The sequence below is a fragment of the Cinclus cinclus genome, chromosome 17 (genome assembly GCF_963662255.1).
Source record: "Cinclus cinclus chromosome 17, bCinCin1.1, whole genome shotgun sequence".
Lineage (NCBI taxonomy): Eukaryota > Metazoa > Chordata > Aves > Passeriformes > Cinclidae > Cinclus > Cinclus cinclus.
In genome coordinates, this window is record NC_085062.1 from 2846882 (window position 1) to 2863818 (window position 16937).

Consider the following 16937-nt stretch of genomic DNA (forward strand, 5'->3'; position numbering starts at 1 on the left):
CCCAGCTTTCCTGGAAACATCAGCTCTAGCCCATGATGCCCACAAGAGAGAGAGAGGAAACGAGAGCTTGTGAACACCACTTAAAAGACTTAATTAAGACAGAGTTGAAAGCAAATGCTTCTCCAAACTACCTCCCTGGAACAGCACTGGTCCATCAGACACCCCTCACAGCACACTCAGGTATGGTTTTTGGGGTTTGTTGGCTGCTTTTTCCCCCGAGAGAAAGTGCTCATGGAGAGCCAGGAGAAGGAAGGGGCTCCTTCTCCCAGGAGAGGGGCTGTTTCTGTGGGTGTGGGCCATGAAGGCAGCTCTGGTACCCACAGCCAGCACACATCCTTTCCCCAGCGTGGTCCCCCTGACGCTGAGGACAACCTGGTCCTGTCCCCAGAGGTGGTTTCCGACCCTGCAGCATTGCGGTCAGCCCACAGCTCCATCCCACCAACTTCCCGTGGTCATCTCACTTCGGGTCTTGGTCTTGACTGTTACCATGATGCTCCTGATACTCTGTACCATGCACGTGGCTGCAGGACTGCATCCCACCTCCTAACCACACTGTCACTCGCAGCAACCCAACCTGTGGATTCTGAGACCCGTCCCCTACACACAGCCTCTCCACCAGCTCCATTGCTTGCCCCTTGACCTTAAAACCTCCCCCTTTCCCCAACCCCATGGCCTATCTTTCCCTGGCACCCCTGATCCCGGCCCTCATCCCCAGGACAGGAGCTCCGCGGGGTCTGTGGGACACTCGGTGTGGCAACCCGGTCCCATCGGCGCGCTCGGGGTGCCGCCACCCGCTGGTACCGCGGCACGTGTCGGGGCCGGCGGCAGCGGGATGTCCGCGGGGCCCGGGCGGCCACGGAGCGGGAAATGACAGCACCGAGCCCGCACCGCGGGGGTGTCCACACAGGCCGCCCGCGACACAGCCCCGTCCGGAGGCGATGCCGTTCGCCAGCCCCGGCTCCATCCCCGGCTCGGCCGCCCCCGCCCGCCCGGTCCCTCCGGGCGCGGCTTTGTCTCCGCCACCGCGGGCGCATCCCCCGCCCGGGCCCGCCCGGCCTCCCCGCCCGCTCCCGCAGCACCGACCTGGCGGGGAGCGACCCCGAGACCCCGCAGCCCCCGCCGCGATGGGACGGAGAGCGGCTGCCCGGCGCCGCCTTCGCTTTCGGTTCCGCTCCGGCGGCAGCGGCGAGGGAAGGAAGGAGGGAGCGATGGAAGGAGGGAGGGAGGGAGAGAGAGAGAGAAAGGGAGGGAGGCCCCGCTCCGCCCCGGGGAAGGGCAGGTTTCCCCTCGGGCAGCCGCATCCTGCCCGCCCGCCCCCTTTAAGCTGCTCTTGGGGTATGTTTTGTTCTTTTGTTTATTTATAGTTTTTTTTTTTCCCCCCAGTGTTTAATTCCCCCCGCCCGGGCCGCGTGGCCCCGCATCACCTCCCCGCGGGATGCAGCGCGGAGCCCCGGCCGGTCCCGCTGCCACCGACCCCGCTGCGGGCTCCCCGCGTCCGCCTCGGAGGGACACGAACCCCTGCGTCCCCCGCCGCTTCTTCTGCCCCTGCCCCCGTGAAAACACCGGGCTTCCAGCGTCAGGTCGGCTGGGGGCAAACAGGGTTACCTGCGCCTCAGATCCCCCGTACCGAGCGATTGCCCAAATCATCTCCTAAACGAGCGGTTTGGAAAAGAGTTGTTGGGAAATGTCACAGAGGTCACCACCAAAGCGTTCCCACACAAGTTGCAGCTCTGCGGCGCTGAGACAGAACTCATGGGCATGGCCTTTAACTCCCGTGAAACATACTTGCTTTGTCCAGTATTTGGGTTTTGTTTTTGTTTCCATCCAGCACCGTTTCTGCACCGCGCTCACTCCCGGTTTTCTTTTCATGAAGCAACAGCTTCATCCTTGAGCAGATGCAAATGTCACAGCTGGCCAAACCCTCTTCCTCATTTTGCTTCAAGGCTCATTTGTCGGGACCAGTTTGACACTGTAGAGCTTCCCAGGACAGAGGCAGGCCTCCATGTCAGCTTTGTATTAATGACCAGAATTTTGAAAGCCACTCTAAAAGGCTTGTACACTTACCCTGACGCAGTAGGTGCTCCAAACATTTTAAGGACTAAACTCCTCGATGTTGGTTAAAACACAGCAGAGAGGGAACGAGCCATTACCAGCGTTCCACAAAGCTGAGTTTCCCTTTGCTGTTAGGAGCCTCGTTTTAAAATCAAGGCTCTGATGATCTGCCAACAGCCCGGATGCAGCACTAATTAATGGAATGTGTAAACACCTGACTATCCTTGTCTCAACCACACCTTAGTGCTTTCTCTCTTCCTCCTTATCTGGCCAGGCTCCAGCAGAACCAGGTTTAGGTCTGATCTTGCTTTCTCACTGCTGTCAATGCCACAGTTAAATCTACTGCTTCCAAGCAGGGTATCTCCTGGGGTTTAATGATGCTCAGGTTTTATATAATCACCAGGTGACTGGCACCCACAAAAGGTTTACACTTACTGGAGTGCAATCCCATCTGCCCTCAAATTCCACACTACAGCCAAAAAGAAATTTTCTTCCAAAATGAGGATCTCACTACTAGCAGTCAAGGCCAGCATATCACATATTCAGTTACAGAATGGTTTGGGTTAGAAGGGACCTCAGTGACCATCTCATTGGCAGGGACACCTTCCACTATCCTAGGCTGCTCCAAGCCCCATCGAACCTGGACACTTCCAGGGATGAGACAGCCACAGCTTCTCTGGGCATCCTGTGCCAGGGCCTCCCTTCCCACCCTCTCAGGGAAAAGTTTCTCCCCAGCGTCCCATCTAACCCCGCCCTCTGCCAGTGGGAATCCATTCTCCCTTTTCCTGTCACTCCAGCCCTTGTCCAAAATCCCTCTCCAGATTTCTTGGAGGCCCCTCCAGATACTTTCATCAGTTGTGATCTCCATCTATTCACCCATCAGAGCAGGTGAATGTCACACAGTGCTGAGTGAAGAAAACACACAATAAAAGCATCTCAGCTGAGCTGGGGCTGTTGTTTCCCACTCTTCACTCTCCTCGTCCCCCCTCTACACAAGGACACATGAAACAACAGTGCCAGGACTTTGCACTGTTACACCTCTCTGACTGAACCTTGTCTTTTCCCTTTCTGCCAGCACCATCTGCTTCTGCAGTGTAAACAGCAACTGCAGACAGGTTAAAAGCAAGGACATGTTTTAAATGAGACTCCTCCTTGCATACCACTTAAAAAGAGCACAAAGGAGCTTTGCCTACATTTTCCACCATTGTTTGTACCCCTGTGTTCATAAAAGCCTGCACTGATTTGGGAAATGTCACTACTAAGGACAGAACACTACTTCTTCGTGACTGTACTACTCCCCTCAGTGTGTTTATAACCCAGTCAAGAGGGTCTTTTCTCTTTTTTCCCCACTAATTTCTTAATTTCAAGTACAGAATAAAAGAGAAATGAGTGGGAAATGATGTCTGTGTTACAAAACAAGTCTGTTCAAGAGCAGACCATGATTTATTGGCAGCTATTCTGAAACAGGGATTACTAAGTACAATAAAAAGATGTTCGTAAAAAAAAAAAAAAAAAAAAAACCAAAAAACAAAACCAAAACAGGAAAACAAACAAATCTCATCTTTAAATGCTTCACTTGAAGGCGTTGATTAAGGGGACACCGTGTGCTGGCAGCTCCTGGTGCAACTGACGGAACAACATGGCACATTTGTTCCTTTCCTGGGTCTTGCCGAGGGTGTGGAACAGCCGGGCTTGGAAGTAGAGAACGTCTCTGAGCTGCTCTTTGCAGTCCACTTTGGCAAAATAAGTCTTGGCTTCATTTAGATTCAAGATAGCAGATTCCAAAGCTGTAGGAAAAAGGGGGAAAGTCGTATTTAAGAAAATATCACAGTAACGACTCCAAGTGAAGCAGCTCAAATCTAAGGAGGCAAATTATAAATTCCTCAGCTTTTCAAAACCATTTGTGTCTTAGCAACATGGTCTCTCAGCTAGTTTCTATTATTCAGCCTTTGCTGCAAAATATGTGTGTGAAAGTATTCAGATAAACAATGTTCCATTACAAACATCTGTGGAACAACTAATTCCACGTTAATTTTGTATCCAATAACCAGGTAACTGTGCAGGACTCCAGTACAGACACTGGTTTGCACTTCTGAGCAGTTTCAGAGAGAATTACTCTTCACACTACCTTCGATCTTCTTTTGTGGAGTGTAGGAAGCCGCAGAAGCCACCTGACATTTGGCCACCAAGAACATGGCACAGCCTTTGTCCAGGACAGCTCCGTGGGCCAAGACAGGTTCTATTGCCATGTGCAGGATATTCAGGGCTTGTTCAGGAATGCCAAGGATCAGCTGAAAGAGAAATACTTGCTGGTCTCACACTGGAATCCACTGATACGAGCAGCTTCTTCAGGGAACACCAACACAAGCCATGTCTGTTTCTAGTAACATGTAACACACAAATTCTTTTTCAACTTTTCCCTCACAATCATCTTTTATTTCAAAACTCGTAGTAGAAATGAGCTGCTCTCTGAAATTTTTGGATAAGGCTTCTCCACTCAGTCAGTGCTGACAGCCACATCTCTCAGAATACACAATACAACTGAACTCATTACCAGCATTATTTTTAATATACAAGCCAACCTGTGCTACTAGAAAGCCAAAATAACAGCATAAAAAAATAACTGAAGACATTCAGACAGGGGAAATTTATGCTGCTTAATTATATACAATAACTACACATTTTAGTGCTACACATGAAACAACTTTTAATAAATTCCTCGAAAGCTTTTACATTCAGAGTTTGCTTCTTCAGAATCAATAATTTAATTCCAACAGGGTTGTGTTCTTAAATCTCACAGGAGTAAAAACAGCATCCAAATCCCCAGAATACATGTTGCCCTGCAGCCCTGTGAAAACACAAATGAGACCTACCTGGGAGAAAGCCAAGTTCAGCACAGTTTCAGAAGCCAAGTACTGCAGGCTGTATTCCCGAGCGAGGGCCAGAGCCTGGAGCAGCACCGGCAGCGCGATGGTGTGACACGAGGACCTCCAGTACAGCTCTGCTATGGACAGCAGCACCCTGAGCAAACAGGGGCAAGCAGTTACAAACCTTTACTCTGGATGAAAAATGTCCACTTGTTTCCCAGGGAATTAATTCCGTCCACGATAGTATTGGTTTTATTATTAATTATGCTGCTGCATACACAGTAAATTTAAATTACATCCTTAAGAGGAGATGCCACAGACATACAAAAGATTAAGTAACACTGTAGCTCTCTCAAGATTTACACCAAGGTAAAACTACATGCATTTCCATTTCCTGTTTATTTTAGATGCAGTGTTTCCTTCTTCCATTAACCTTCATGGAACTTTAAGCTTGCCACCTTTTAGTTTACATATTAAAAACAACTAGGTTTAAATGACACAATATTTTGAGGATTCCTCCATACTGTGATTAATAATTGAAATGACTCTGTAATCTCAGAATCACAGCAGGTAATCTGAAGACTAGTGAAGTCTGAACACAGACAAATTGAAATGGCTGATTTCTAATCACTGCAAAGTGGCTTTAAGACTCTGAAAATGAAACATTCTTACCTAATCACCATCTCGGTGTTCTTGATTTTCTGGCAGTGGATCAACAATTTCTGCAGAAGTTTGTGTGCCTCTGACATTTGATTTTGGGCTTTCAATACAATGGCTTTTCTGTTGTGGTAGAAAGAAAATATCACTGTATTTTTGTATTTTGTATAGAATTCTACTCTTCAGAACACAGTAAAACAGGTCTCTCTTGTGTAACCTGTGTTTCTTGTAACTGCAGACTGGCACCCTGACAAAGTGTACACATGCTGCACACACAGACAGGAGGAAAAACAGATCTCCCTGGTGCCAACTGGACAGTTCCCAGGCAGAAAGGATCAAACTCATAAAACAGCTTTAGATAGAAACCAGGGATTGCCAAAACCAAAGGCCAAACAGGCTGCAGAAGTGGGAGGACTTGCAAGCTAGAAAGCATAAGTAATTATCTGTGAGAAAAACAGGTATGAAGTAAAGCAGCTAAAATTGGCCTCAGCTAACAATGATACGGAGCAACAGGAAAATGGAGAACAGGGAAGTCAAGACCAAATGCAGAGCAGCAGGGGATGGGTATAAACACCCTGAACTAGACACTGAGGAGAATATTTAAAGATCAGGGAATTCATGATCAGTCCAATTCCAGAAGGAAAAGCATCAGGTCCCACAGCTTGAATACTGCTCTTCCGGCTGACTGGCACTGGCTGCTTTTAGGTGTTTTGCCTCATTGAAAATCAACGAGAAATTCTTTGAACACTGAGTTTGTTTTCGTACTCACCAAATACCAAGTTTTAACCTGCAACTATTTTTAACATGTCATTCTCATTTAGAACCAAGACTCCATTAAGGTGAGTGAAAAAAAAAAAAATCACACTGTTCCATATTGGAGATGTAGAAACCAAACCACAGAGGAATTTGCTCAAAGCCTGAGCTCCCTCCCCAGCTGTTTGGCATAAAAATCTGCTTTGTGCTCAGGTCTGAATATAGCAGATTTTGAAGACGTTACCACAATAGATTCACAGCTCTAGAATGACACCAACTCCAGCTATTCCAGTTCTTAAAATGTCCAGAGAAACAACTACAAATTATTATGGCAGAACATGCTCTAAGGGACTAGCCCAAGAGGTTAGACAGTATGACCTTAACTAGTTCTGGAAAGGGAAAAATATGTAAACACCTATGTGTCACATATGTGACTGACAATGATCATTTTGCTAAATTTTTCATTATCTTCATGGAACACAACTGCAAGAGCCATGATTTCTTACCTGTATACACCTTCAATGCTATTAAGTGCTGTAATTCCTGCTACAAGAGAATCTGCTATATGGTATCTGCCATCATTCATGGCTCGCTCAAACTGTATTTTCTGATCAAACAGCATCCAAAGCTAAACAAAGAACATCCAGAAACAAGTTTGAGAAGTTGTGTCTGCTCATTTTCTAATCCCAAATTAGAACTTACTTTTTATTTTCCCCTGGGGGTATTTATGTCTAGACACACTAACTCCAGTTATTGGATTTACTGAATTACTGTTCTCAACAGAAATACTCAGGTCTGGAATAATGTTTCAATATTGAAGCTCATATACGCTACTGCATTTTAACTAAAAAGGTTCTTTTAAATCATTACTAATGCTTGTAGACAAGTAGACTTGTTCTGTAGTGAAAAAAGAAGGCTCACACTGTATTTAATGGGCTCTCGAACACTTCAATGTAAATACTATCTTACAGATTCCTGTGGCAGTGTTTCCCAGAGTCACATAAAAATCAGGCTATTAGCCTACTATCTCAGTTATTTCTGGATTGCAATATATCAAAATAACCAGCACTAATTAAACAGAACTTTGAAGCTTCAAATCAATGCAGAACATTTAATTGCTCTATGTGCTCATGAAGCAGATGTATATTTCTCTGTTAATGAAATTTCTACTTGAACAGTTTCATCTTAGGAGGCTGTGGTGAGAGAAATGTCTCACCAGTCTGGAAACAACACAGGAAGTTTTTCCATGCTTTTGTAAGAAAGTTGACGCTATACAGCTTCCCATGAGGATGAGCCAAGGAAAATGAGAAAATGTATACCCCAAGGCATCCAGAGGAAAATTCAGGAGCAGTGGGATTCATATCCTACTGTTTAATAGTTGCATTACTTACAGGCTGAATGCTAAGTGTTCTACCTGTGCATGCTGACCGTTGGGAGGGAATCTCTCCTTTAGGTGTTTCAGTATTTCAGAAGCAGCTGCAAAGTACCCCTGGAACAGAAGGACACTGATTAATGCACCAGGGCATGCCCTGCTCCCCTCCCTTTCAGCACAACCCTCAGGGAAGGGATTTGCCAAGCAAACACCCTGCATTGTCTCTGCCCGAGAGCAGGCAGAAAAAAAACCACAAGTCAAGTCTTGCACCCTCGTCAGTAACACCCCCACATCCTCTCACCAAATGGCACTTTGTGCAAGTAGCCCTGAAGCTCACCTGCTCGGCGTGCAGCTCTGCCAGGTGACACAACACCACTGCAAAGGACTCGGTGTTGTTCTGCTGAACACCCACGTTCACAGCCTCCAGACTGTTCATGCTCAGCAAGGTCTGGGCTTGTTGAAGTGCCATGGTGCTTATGCAAGAGAAATATATTTTAGTTTTCAAGCAGCAAACAACAACCCTTTTTAATCTATGGTCTTTTTAGGACAATAGTCTACATTGTCTGGTTAAGCCAGGGGCCTGGGGAGAAGGAAAACTTGTAAGGATTCTGGACAGTGCAGGCAAGTACTACAGACTGAAAGCTGCATGCAGCCAAAGCACAGAAATGCTGAAAGTGGGGGCACAGGAACAATTTATGATTTATTTGACACTACTAAATGGAAACTCTATCTTCTTCAGTATGAGTTCTAAAGGAACACAAGAGAATGGAAATAATTGCACTCAGCCTGTACTGAATCACAGTCTGATTGCTTTATTTTAGTGCACTGGAGAGACACAGTCACTTGTTACACCTATATAAATGCATTATGTGCTAACAAGTGCAGCAGCTAATCCAGGAGTTCCAAACAAAACAAATACCTGCGGCCATATAATCTCCAAATGGCTGTTTTCTGTGCTATGCTGATGTCAATAAGCTCTGACAGGCTGTGCTTCCAATGCAACAGATCAGAATCTTTTAAGGCATCCATTAGTTTGTTGGCAGCCTTTCCTGCAAAAGCTCTTTGCTGAACCAAGGACTGTATTCCCAAGGAAGCAAGATACTGGGAAGAAGGAAAAAAACATACCTACAGTGTTGGAAGACAACAGAGTACCCCAGGCTTGCAAATTACACTGGAGCAGAGTTCTAAACTACTAAAAAAGAATCCCAAAAAAGACAGCACTTACAAAGGAATACTGCTCCAGGCATTTCTTTAAATATTCACTTACGCACACCCACACACATGTGAATGTCATTCTGTTGGATATGAAAGGTAATTTCCACTCCTCCACACAGAAATCTTATGGAGGAGGACAGGACCAGTACCTGGATTTCTCCAGAACTGCTGTGAAAACAGAGTCTTTGCTTTGCTTCCTTTCCCCACAAAGAGGCCATGTCTGCTCCTATCTCCCAACAGCAGTTTAATCCATTTTAGAACAATTCTCTTAACAAAGGACTAGTGGATTTGGGGAAGACAGAACTAAATATTAACAGACAACAGATCTACCAGGAGGGCTGCCCTGCAAGATTTTACAGAGCTGTACAAGCAAATATGTGTTCAGAGCCCTGCCAGAGGCATCAGCACTGAGCTTCAGGGAAAGTGGAGGCCTAAGAACCTCCCCTGAGCCCCAGATTGTACCAAAATGGTGCCTGGGCCAGTAGCCACAGAGTTTTTCTCCCTGAAAATCAAGTTAGAAGGAAAACCAGTGAGCCTTGCAATAATGCTCTGGCATTAAAGCAACTGAACTCTGGCTTGTTAATATGAAGAATAAAGTCAGAGAAACAGATTTCTGGAGTGTTAAAACATGTTTGTTTAAATCCAGTCACACATTTTGAACAGACAAACTGCAAAACCCCAAACTCTGATCACACACACTCCCATCACCACATGGGTTTGTCCCAGAATAAAGGTAAGCATTGATGAAATGGACTCACTGGCAATCCAAAATGTAAGGATTTGTTCACAGAGTGCTCCAACAGAACACAGCTATCAAGTATCTTCTGCTCCAGGATGTACAACCAACTCTAGCAAGGAAAAAGATCAAAATCTCATTTCAAATAACTGATGGCTGCAGCACTTTTAACTTGGCTTGTTGTTACAGAATGCAGAAAAATGTACTGGAAATACAAACCACTTGGGGATTGATTCCAAGGAAACTTCTACTAAATGCTGCACAGCAAAACATATCAGAAGTGCAGCTAGGCTGGGATGCTGGTGTGGCATCAGCCAACACTGGAGGTTCAATGATGCACAAAAACTGTGGAATGCAGCACCTCAGGAGTTTGATACTATTGATGTCAATTCATAATAATGTTAATTACAGGGAAAAAAATAGAGAGAAATCCAAGTCTTTCCCTCCCACTTTGCTTGCTCTAAAGGTGTCAGGTTACTCTGAGAATTCAACAGGCAGGAAGGAGGAAGCTTCTGAAATACTTCTTTTTACAACGTCTAAGACTCGACTCGGAGCTTTCTACTGAGATCTCTGGGATAACAATTCCTGCTTAAGAGATTAATCCTGAGCTGCAACAAAACATCCCATGATCCTGCAGTTTGTTGCCCTGTGTGCCAGGAGAGACATCACCCTGCTGCTGGGCAGTCAAATTCCCTGGGGGAGATGCTGCTGTGAGAGAAGTTCTGCAACAGTTCACTGAGCTGAACGACTCGAGCCCCGTTTGAACAGAGCTCTTACCAGGCAGTGCTGCAGGCAGATGTGGTCATTGGACTCCTGGGCAATCCTGATGGCTTCCTGAAGTGCCAGTTCAGCCTGCTGGCTATCAGCAGACAGAGGGAGAACAATTAGTATTCCTACAGTGCTTAAGATACAGCATCCCTATCCAGAGGAATAAATATTGATCTGAATTATACATAATGCACTCAGATCTCTGATTTAACAGCCTGTGTTTTCCTCCTAGCACTCAGCAGTGCACTCTGGATTTCAGGACACTAAGTCTGACATGTGCAAGCCAAAATGCAGCTGTAACCCCTATATGGGCTTTCAAACCCTGTACAGGCCATGGTGTCAAGTTATTATTTGAACAGTGGCAACATTTAGAATCTGCCTGTATAGAAATTGTTGCTCTCAACTTTGCAGTGTCCTTCCCCTCTCCAGTCCTTTCACATCATGCCTCCAGGCAGCAATCAATAAATGTAAACCATAAATGAAGATGGGTAGACCAGCTTTAACCACAAAATAAATCCCACCCATATGGCATTTTAAATTTTAAATTTTAAAAGCTCAGATGGCTTTTTATGTTTAATTATTCTTTTGCCAGATCATCAGCTCTGTTTTGACTTGCAGAAAACCAACCACGCTTTCTTGAAAATATGGATGAAAATAGGCATTCATGCCCACTGACCCTTCTGAAGTCATGCAATTATAATTGAACACTTAAAATACCCAGGACACAGACAAATGTCAACTCTTAGATGGCTCCGTTATTATGGAAACCAAATAAACATCAAAACAAAAACGAACCCAAACAAATCAAGCTCGCAAGAGGATCTCAACCCAACTACAGCTGCTGTCAAGTGAGAGAAGGCCCCTGAAGGGATTTTCAGGAGGAAGGGGAGGTCTCTTTGCCAGCACTTGGAGGTGCCCCAGGGTGAATTCCTTACTAGTGGCCGAAGCGGCAGTGCAGGGCCGCCAGGTTGAGCGCGGCGTAGCGCAGGCTCCGCCCGTAGCCCTCGTCCCCGTTGCTTTTGCTCTCTGCCCCCGTGAGGATCAACCGGTCAAAGTAATGCAGGAGGCTGTGTGTGGAACTGAAGACATCTTGCACTCTGAGGCTGTTCAAGTAGCTTAAATAATGCTGGAAAGGGGAACAAAATCAGTTTTAACTGTACAGTTACTAAACCGGAGTTTTTGTTTATAATTACTAGGTATTTTTGTCCAAAACATGTAACCGTGAAATACTGATCAGAAGTTGCAATGCTGATACTACCTGGGCAGAATTTCTGGATAAAATTGGGTAATTGCTTGGACAATATTGGCTGTCTACCCTAACAGGGTCTGCCAAATGTGGAGATTACAAGATCTGGCTGTAAGAATTCCAGAGAGTCTGAGATCTCTACAGAGATGGAATCCCTGTATTTACATGTGAAGTCAGAGTGGGAAAGGAGGCACAACTCCCACAGTGTCTGCACTCAGGAAGATACTAAGAAACATCAGCACTGCTTCCTAATGCTGTGCAGATAAAAAGGAAGTGTTAAAATGATGTATTTTCTTTTTGGCATTGAAACCTGGGCACGTTAATCCTTTACGTTGTGAAGTCCAGCCAGGGACTATGGCAGCCCTTTCAAGGATACCCAACAGCAAGCAAGGAAAATCCTGTCTGCTCAGCCCAGGGCTGCTGGGAGGAAGAGGGAGAAAGCAGGGCAGGAAAAGAGCTGAACTTATGGAAGTTGCTCAAGAAGAAGCTGTTGAGGGACAAAGCAAGAGTTCACACCACAGGTCTGAAAATGCCCCTCAGCACAAGTTCTCTGTGGCTTTCAGTATAAATTGCTACTAAGGACCAGAAGCAAAGTGAACAACAACCAGCAAAATTAACAGATACTGCACTTTACTGATTTTTCAACTAAAGGAGTATGAGGCCTGAAATTCCTTAGGAAAATGTGGGTAAAAGAAGTAAGCTTTAGATTTAGTTGAACAAAAATGCACTCAGTCCCACCAAAATTAAGAGGCTTGGCTTATATCTGTGCACGAAGGGGAAGTACTTTGCTTAATTAAGGTTTCTGTACCTTCAGCAGTTTTAGTCTAAATTACTAAACATTTAGATGCAACTTGCTCACACTTTTATCATCTACTTATATTTAAATAGAGAATAAATTACTTCCAAATAATCCTATCCTAGAGATAAGAAAACCTTTTACAACCATTCTGGATTAAGAAAAAGATACTTACTGCTTCAGCAAAGTCTGGATTAAATTTTAACAAGTTGTTCAATTCCTTTTGTAAAGATGCTGGAGCAAGAGCCTTTGTCTCATCATTTTTTAGTAAAGAAGCCTAGAATAAAATTTGAACAGTACAAGTAAGATATGTAACTCCATCAGGAGGGTTATAAAAATATATTGTGGTACAACACTGTCAGGTTGTTATCTGCTTGGAAAGGACATTAAAGAAGATTTTGTAGCAGCTCTACTATGACATTGGCAGTTTGATTCTATACTGTATTATAGTGTTCACTTTGCAGAGATCAGAGAGACATAGTCAAATAAAACCCTATTCAAAGGACTGTTTAAAGGCACTTAAAGAATTATGGTAAAGTTTCTCTCTGAAGAACTATTGCCACACACTGCTCACTGGAATTACACGTATTTTCTCATACAAAAAAAAAAAGAAAGAAAGAAAAAAGAAAACCCTCAGGAAAACAAATCGATAAATCCACAGCTTGCTTTGGCAAGCAGTTCAATTAAAAAATTACAAAAATGTAGTTCCTAAAATTAACATTAGTGACTACTGAATTACTGACATTTGTGTCCATGTGTATTTCTGTTCCCTTTTTTATTTACCAGCTGGAATAACCAACAAATCTGCACATTTTCACAGAAATGTGAGGCAAGCAGAGCAGAAGGACCTTCTGAGAACCAAATATCAGCATATGGTGACATGTCTGGATAAAACACTCATAGCCCCAAGTGCTCATACTGAGCAACAACATGCAAGATATCAACAAGCCTCTACCAGACCAGAGAAAACATCACAGCTGACACTGTGGATAAAATTCAAGGTGAAATTCATGTTATGGAACATTTCCTCCACTTTAATGAGAATTAACATACCTGCTGAGAAAGAAAATACTCTGCTTGTTTCTGGGAAAGAGGCCCACTGCAAGCTATCTCTTCTTCCCTGGTAAGAAACAGGGCAAGGAAAGACAACACAGAAATACATTTCATCAGACACCCCACACTTTTGCTTTATAAAGTTTTCTGAGGTATTACAGCTCAAAGCATGAAGGAACACTGAGAAAACTTAATAAAGAACAAAATTGACTCCATCAAAGTCAGCAATCCAAATGATTTCACACAGTTTAGCTTCAAGCTGCAGAGACTGTAGTTGAGAGCAACGTTACTCTAAATACACCCTAAAAAACCCTAAAGAAAAACAGCAGAGAGAAGATTTAGGGCTGACATATTCAAATGGCTCTGCTCTGTTTTTTCTGTCTTCTGAAGACAGTCCCAAGGAGATCAACTGGTACTTTGGCCACATCCATCACTGCTGGAAACAGCTGTTCTGCAAGACACGTACTCTGTGGAAAGCCAGCAAGTCCAGCACACAGCCAGACCCCAAAAACTGCTGTCTGACTCATGATGAAGCAACTCCTGCACAAGTTTATACAAATACAGCTTGCAAAGTACGTTTTAAATATATGGACATATAAAATACTTTCAGAATTATTCTTACAACGGAGCACCTCTTCAGCAGGTGAAAACTCTCAGTATTTGCTTCTCCTTTTTGAGTAAATAGACACGAGTTCTTTTATTTGGAGAGGGGTGAAAAGCAAAATAAAACCGCTCAACTTCTCCTTATTGAGCAATCTTTCCTTGCTGGAAGCAGAAGTGACCTCTCCAACAGTTTTAGCACGTGACAACCAGAGGGAGTCACTCAGCAGTGGGAAATTGTGGGCAGCAACAACCTTTGGGTTGTACTTCCCTAAGCGAGGATGAGGATGGGGCAGTGCCACCTTCCCGAGCCACTGACAAATGCTACCACACGGTGGCACCAAGGAAACGAGCAGCCACACAGCTCAGCCCGGCTGCAAGAGGCTTTAAAATAATGAAAGATTAATTTTCTTAAAAGGTGGGAAAGGCTTCAACACGAATTTATCACCTTAAAGGCCCGTCAAGTTCTTCTTTCTCCATTTTGCCATCCAGCTCCTCTGGATTTGTCAGCTCCATCTCATTCTCGTCAACTCCATCCTTTTTCTCATCTTTCTGGAAGTACTGCTGGAGTGCTGTGTAAAGTTTATAGACCTGGCTGAAGGAAAGTTTGTTGTATGCCAGGATCATGTGGCGCAGGAACAGACCTGGAAAGGCAAACACCTGCTGTGAGCACGGGCTGTCATGTGCTGCTGCACACCTAAAATCTCAGCCAGCAGCTTAAACAACATCATTTAGTTCCTCATTAAACAGAAATGAATGAGAAATGGAATAGAAATTAGTGAGTCTCATCTCAATGATACAACTCAGTGTTGCAGGGTGTAAATCTGGTCTTAATTTAGCAGCAAATCTCTCTAAAGATAAATGATAAATTGTTAAAAACAATTAAAAGAGACAACATCACAGTATGCAAAACTATTGGTTAATATGCAACATGCAAGCAAGAGAAAAATGACATTATGCAATTTGACACCTCCCTAGAAAAACGAAGCTATGTCCTGAGGGAATCAGATCAATGACAGATATCACATAAAAAATAGCTTATGGATAACAATTATTTACCTACTACACTTGTTTTATGGACTTCTGGCTCTGTCCCTGAGAACGAATCCGAAAGGTCATCAAAAAATTGTTCCATGTCTTTCAGTTCTCCTTCTGCCATAAGTTTTAACCTAAACAGGGGAAGAAAATTGCATTTTTAAGGCATTAATACAGACATCAAATAAAATATTCTCCTGCTTCCTGCATAAATGACCAAACACAAACAAGTGATAACTAATTTCTTGGACCCAGGAGGTTTTCATACGGAGATAAATAAGATCATATTAAGTATTGGCAGACCAAATAATAATTAGGTTTGGCGTTTTGTTTTAATAGGTGTTTATTAAAAGAGAACAATTAGATGAGATGGCTATTCTTAAAACAAATAGGAACTGGTTTTTAATTTTTATTTTTGAAATTTAAAATTCTTGACTTTTTTGGAACTGCTGCTGTTTAGTGAGTTATCTGATATGACAGCAGATCTTCTGTCCCACTGAAACTTTAAATCTGATGTCGGTGCCTTTCAGAAACTTAGTTATGACAAGTAAGAAATCTGTCGAAGTAAGAGTTTTGTCCCAAACGTGTGCATTTAAAACCTGACATTTGCACGTTTCAGAGCACTTTCCAGAGCTCGGAGCGGACACAAACAGCGCACAGGATTCGCATGGCGGCCTCTTCCCCCGCCCCGCCCGCACGGATCCCGCACCTGATGTGGACGGAGCTGGCCAGCTGCGGGCAGCACTCCTCGATGGCCTTGCGCAGTCGCGACAGCGCCATATCCGGACCCTGCGGAGGACAGCGACACGTCGCGACAGGCCACGACACAACGGGGCCACCCTTCCCCCCGCTCCAGCCCGGGCCCCGACCTGCAGCAGCGGCAGCAGCAGCCGGTTGAGCCGCCGCCGCTCCAGCAGGCCGAGCTGCGCGCCGGTTCGGCCCAGCTCGCTGAGCAGCACGAGCAGGGCCATCTTGTGAGGAGTGACCCAGTCGCGGACGCCGAACACGTTCGCGTGCACGACGCCGTTCGTCAGCATCGGGTTGAAGTACAGGCTCTCGTGCACGCTCGCCATGGTGGCGCCGGGCCGCCCGTCGCCCGGGAAACCGCGCGCGCCCGCCCCGCCGGCCAATCACCGCCCCCTCCGCCGGCGCGCGCACCGCGCCGCAGCCAATCAGAGGAAGGGCTGTGCGCCGCCACGGCGGGGCCGCCGCGACGGGCCGGGCGCGAGAGAGACGTTCCGGAAAGAGAAGGGTCCGCCCGCTGGCGGGGCTGCTCCCCTGAGCTGCCCCGCACTCCCCCGAACTGCCCCGCACTGCCGCTAGGCCGCCGATGGGGACAGCGAGGGGATGGGCTGCGCTTGGGCCGCAGCAACCCTGAGGAGTTATCTGCTAGGTAAAGGAACAGATATTTTCCCTCAGTGCTGGCACCACCGAAGCACCGCAAATCCTGGGGTCGGTTCTGGGCCCCTCACGTCAGGCAAGACCTTGAGGGGCTGGAGCGTGTCCAGGGAAGGGAACGGAGCTGGAGAACTCCTGAGGGAGCTGGGAAAGGGGCTCGGCCTGGAGAAAAGGAGGCTCAGGGGGGGTCGGGCTCTGCTCCAGGGAACAGGGATAGAGGAGAGGGAATGGCCTCAGGCTGGGCCAGGGGAGGGTATGGTTGGACATCAAGTGAAATTTCTTCACTGGAAGAGTAGTGAAGCACTGGAAGGGGCTCACCAGGGAAGTGGTGGAGTCAGCATGCCTGGAAGTGTCCATAAAACAAGTGGACATGGCATTTTGCAATAGAC

At 45.6% G+C, this 16937-nt stretch overlaps 1 protein-coding gene across 2 annotated transcripts; it reads right to left on the reverse strand.

The window, feature by feature from the left end:
• Positions 1-3073: 3073 nt before the first annotated feature.
• ANAPC5 (anaphase promoting complex subunit 5) lies at positions 3074-16223 on the reverse strand. 2 transcript variants are annotated; one of them, XM_062504441.1, is made up of 17 exons: positions 16020-16223; positions 15860-15939; positions 15175-15284; positions 14564-14759; positions 13516-13582; positions 12638-12739; positions 11356-11546; positions 10430-10511; positions 9675-9764; positions 8621-8766; positions 8039-8174; positions 7744-7818; positions 6836-6957; positions 5592-5699; positions 4926-5073; positions 4181-4343; positions 3074-3839 (listed from the first exon to the last, which is right to left on the reverse strand). In XM_062504441.1, the coding sequence occupies exons 1-17, from the start codon at positions 16221-16223 to the stop codon at positions 3625-3627; spliced, it is 2235 nt and encodes a 744-aa protein (XP_062360425.1). In that variant the 3' UTR covers positions 3074-3624. The 2 variants fall into 2 exon arrangements, with proteins under 2 accessions (XP_062360425.1, XP_062360424.1); XM_062504440.1 differs by having other exon boundaries at positions 8621-8802.
• Between the last annotated feature and the right edge of the window lie 714 nt (positions 16224-16937).

Coding starts and splice junctions, on each gene's coding strand:
- ANAPC5 (XM_062504440.1), bottom strand. CDS start 16,223: ATGGCGAGCGTGCACGAGAGCCTGTACTTCAACCCGATGCTGACGAAC. Junction 12,740..13,515: donor AGTATTTTCTTTCTCAGCAG/GTATGTTAATTC, acceptor ATTTTATTCTAG/GCTTCTTTACTAAAAAATGA. Junction 3,840..4,180: donor TCCACAAAAGAAGATCGAAG/GTAGTGTGAAGA, acceptor TTTTTCCTACAG/CTTTGGAATCTGCTATCTTG.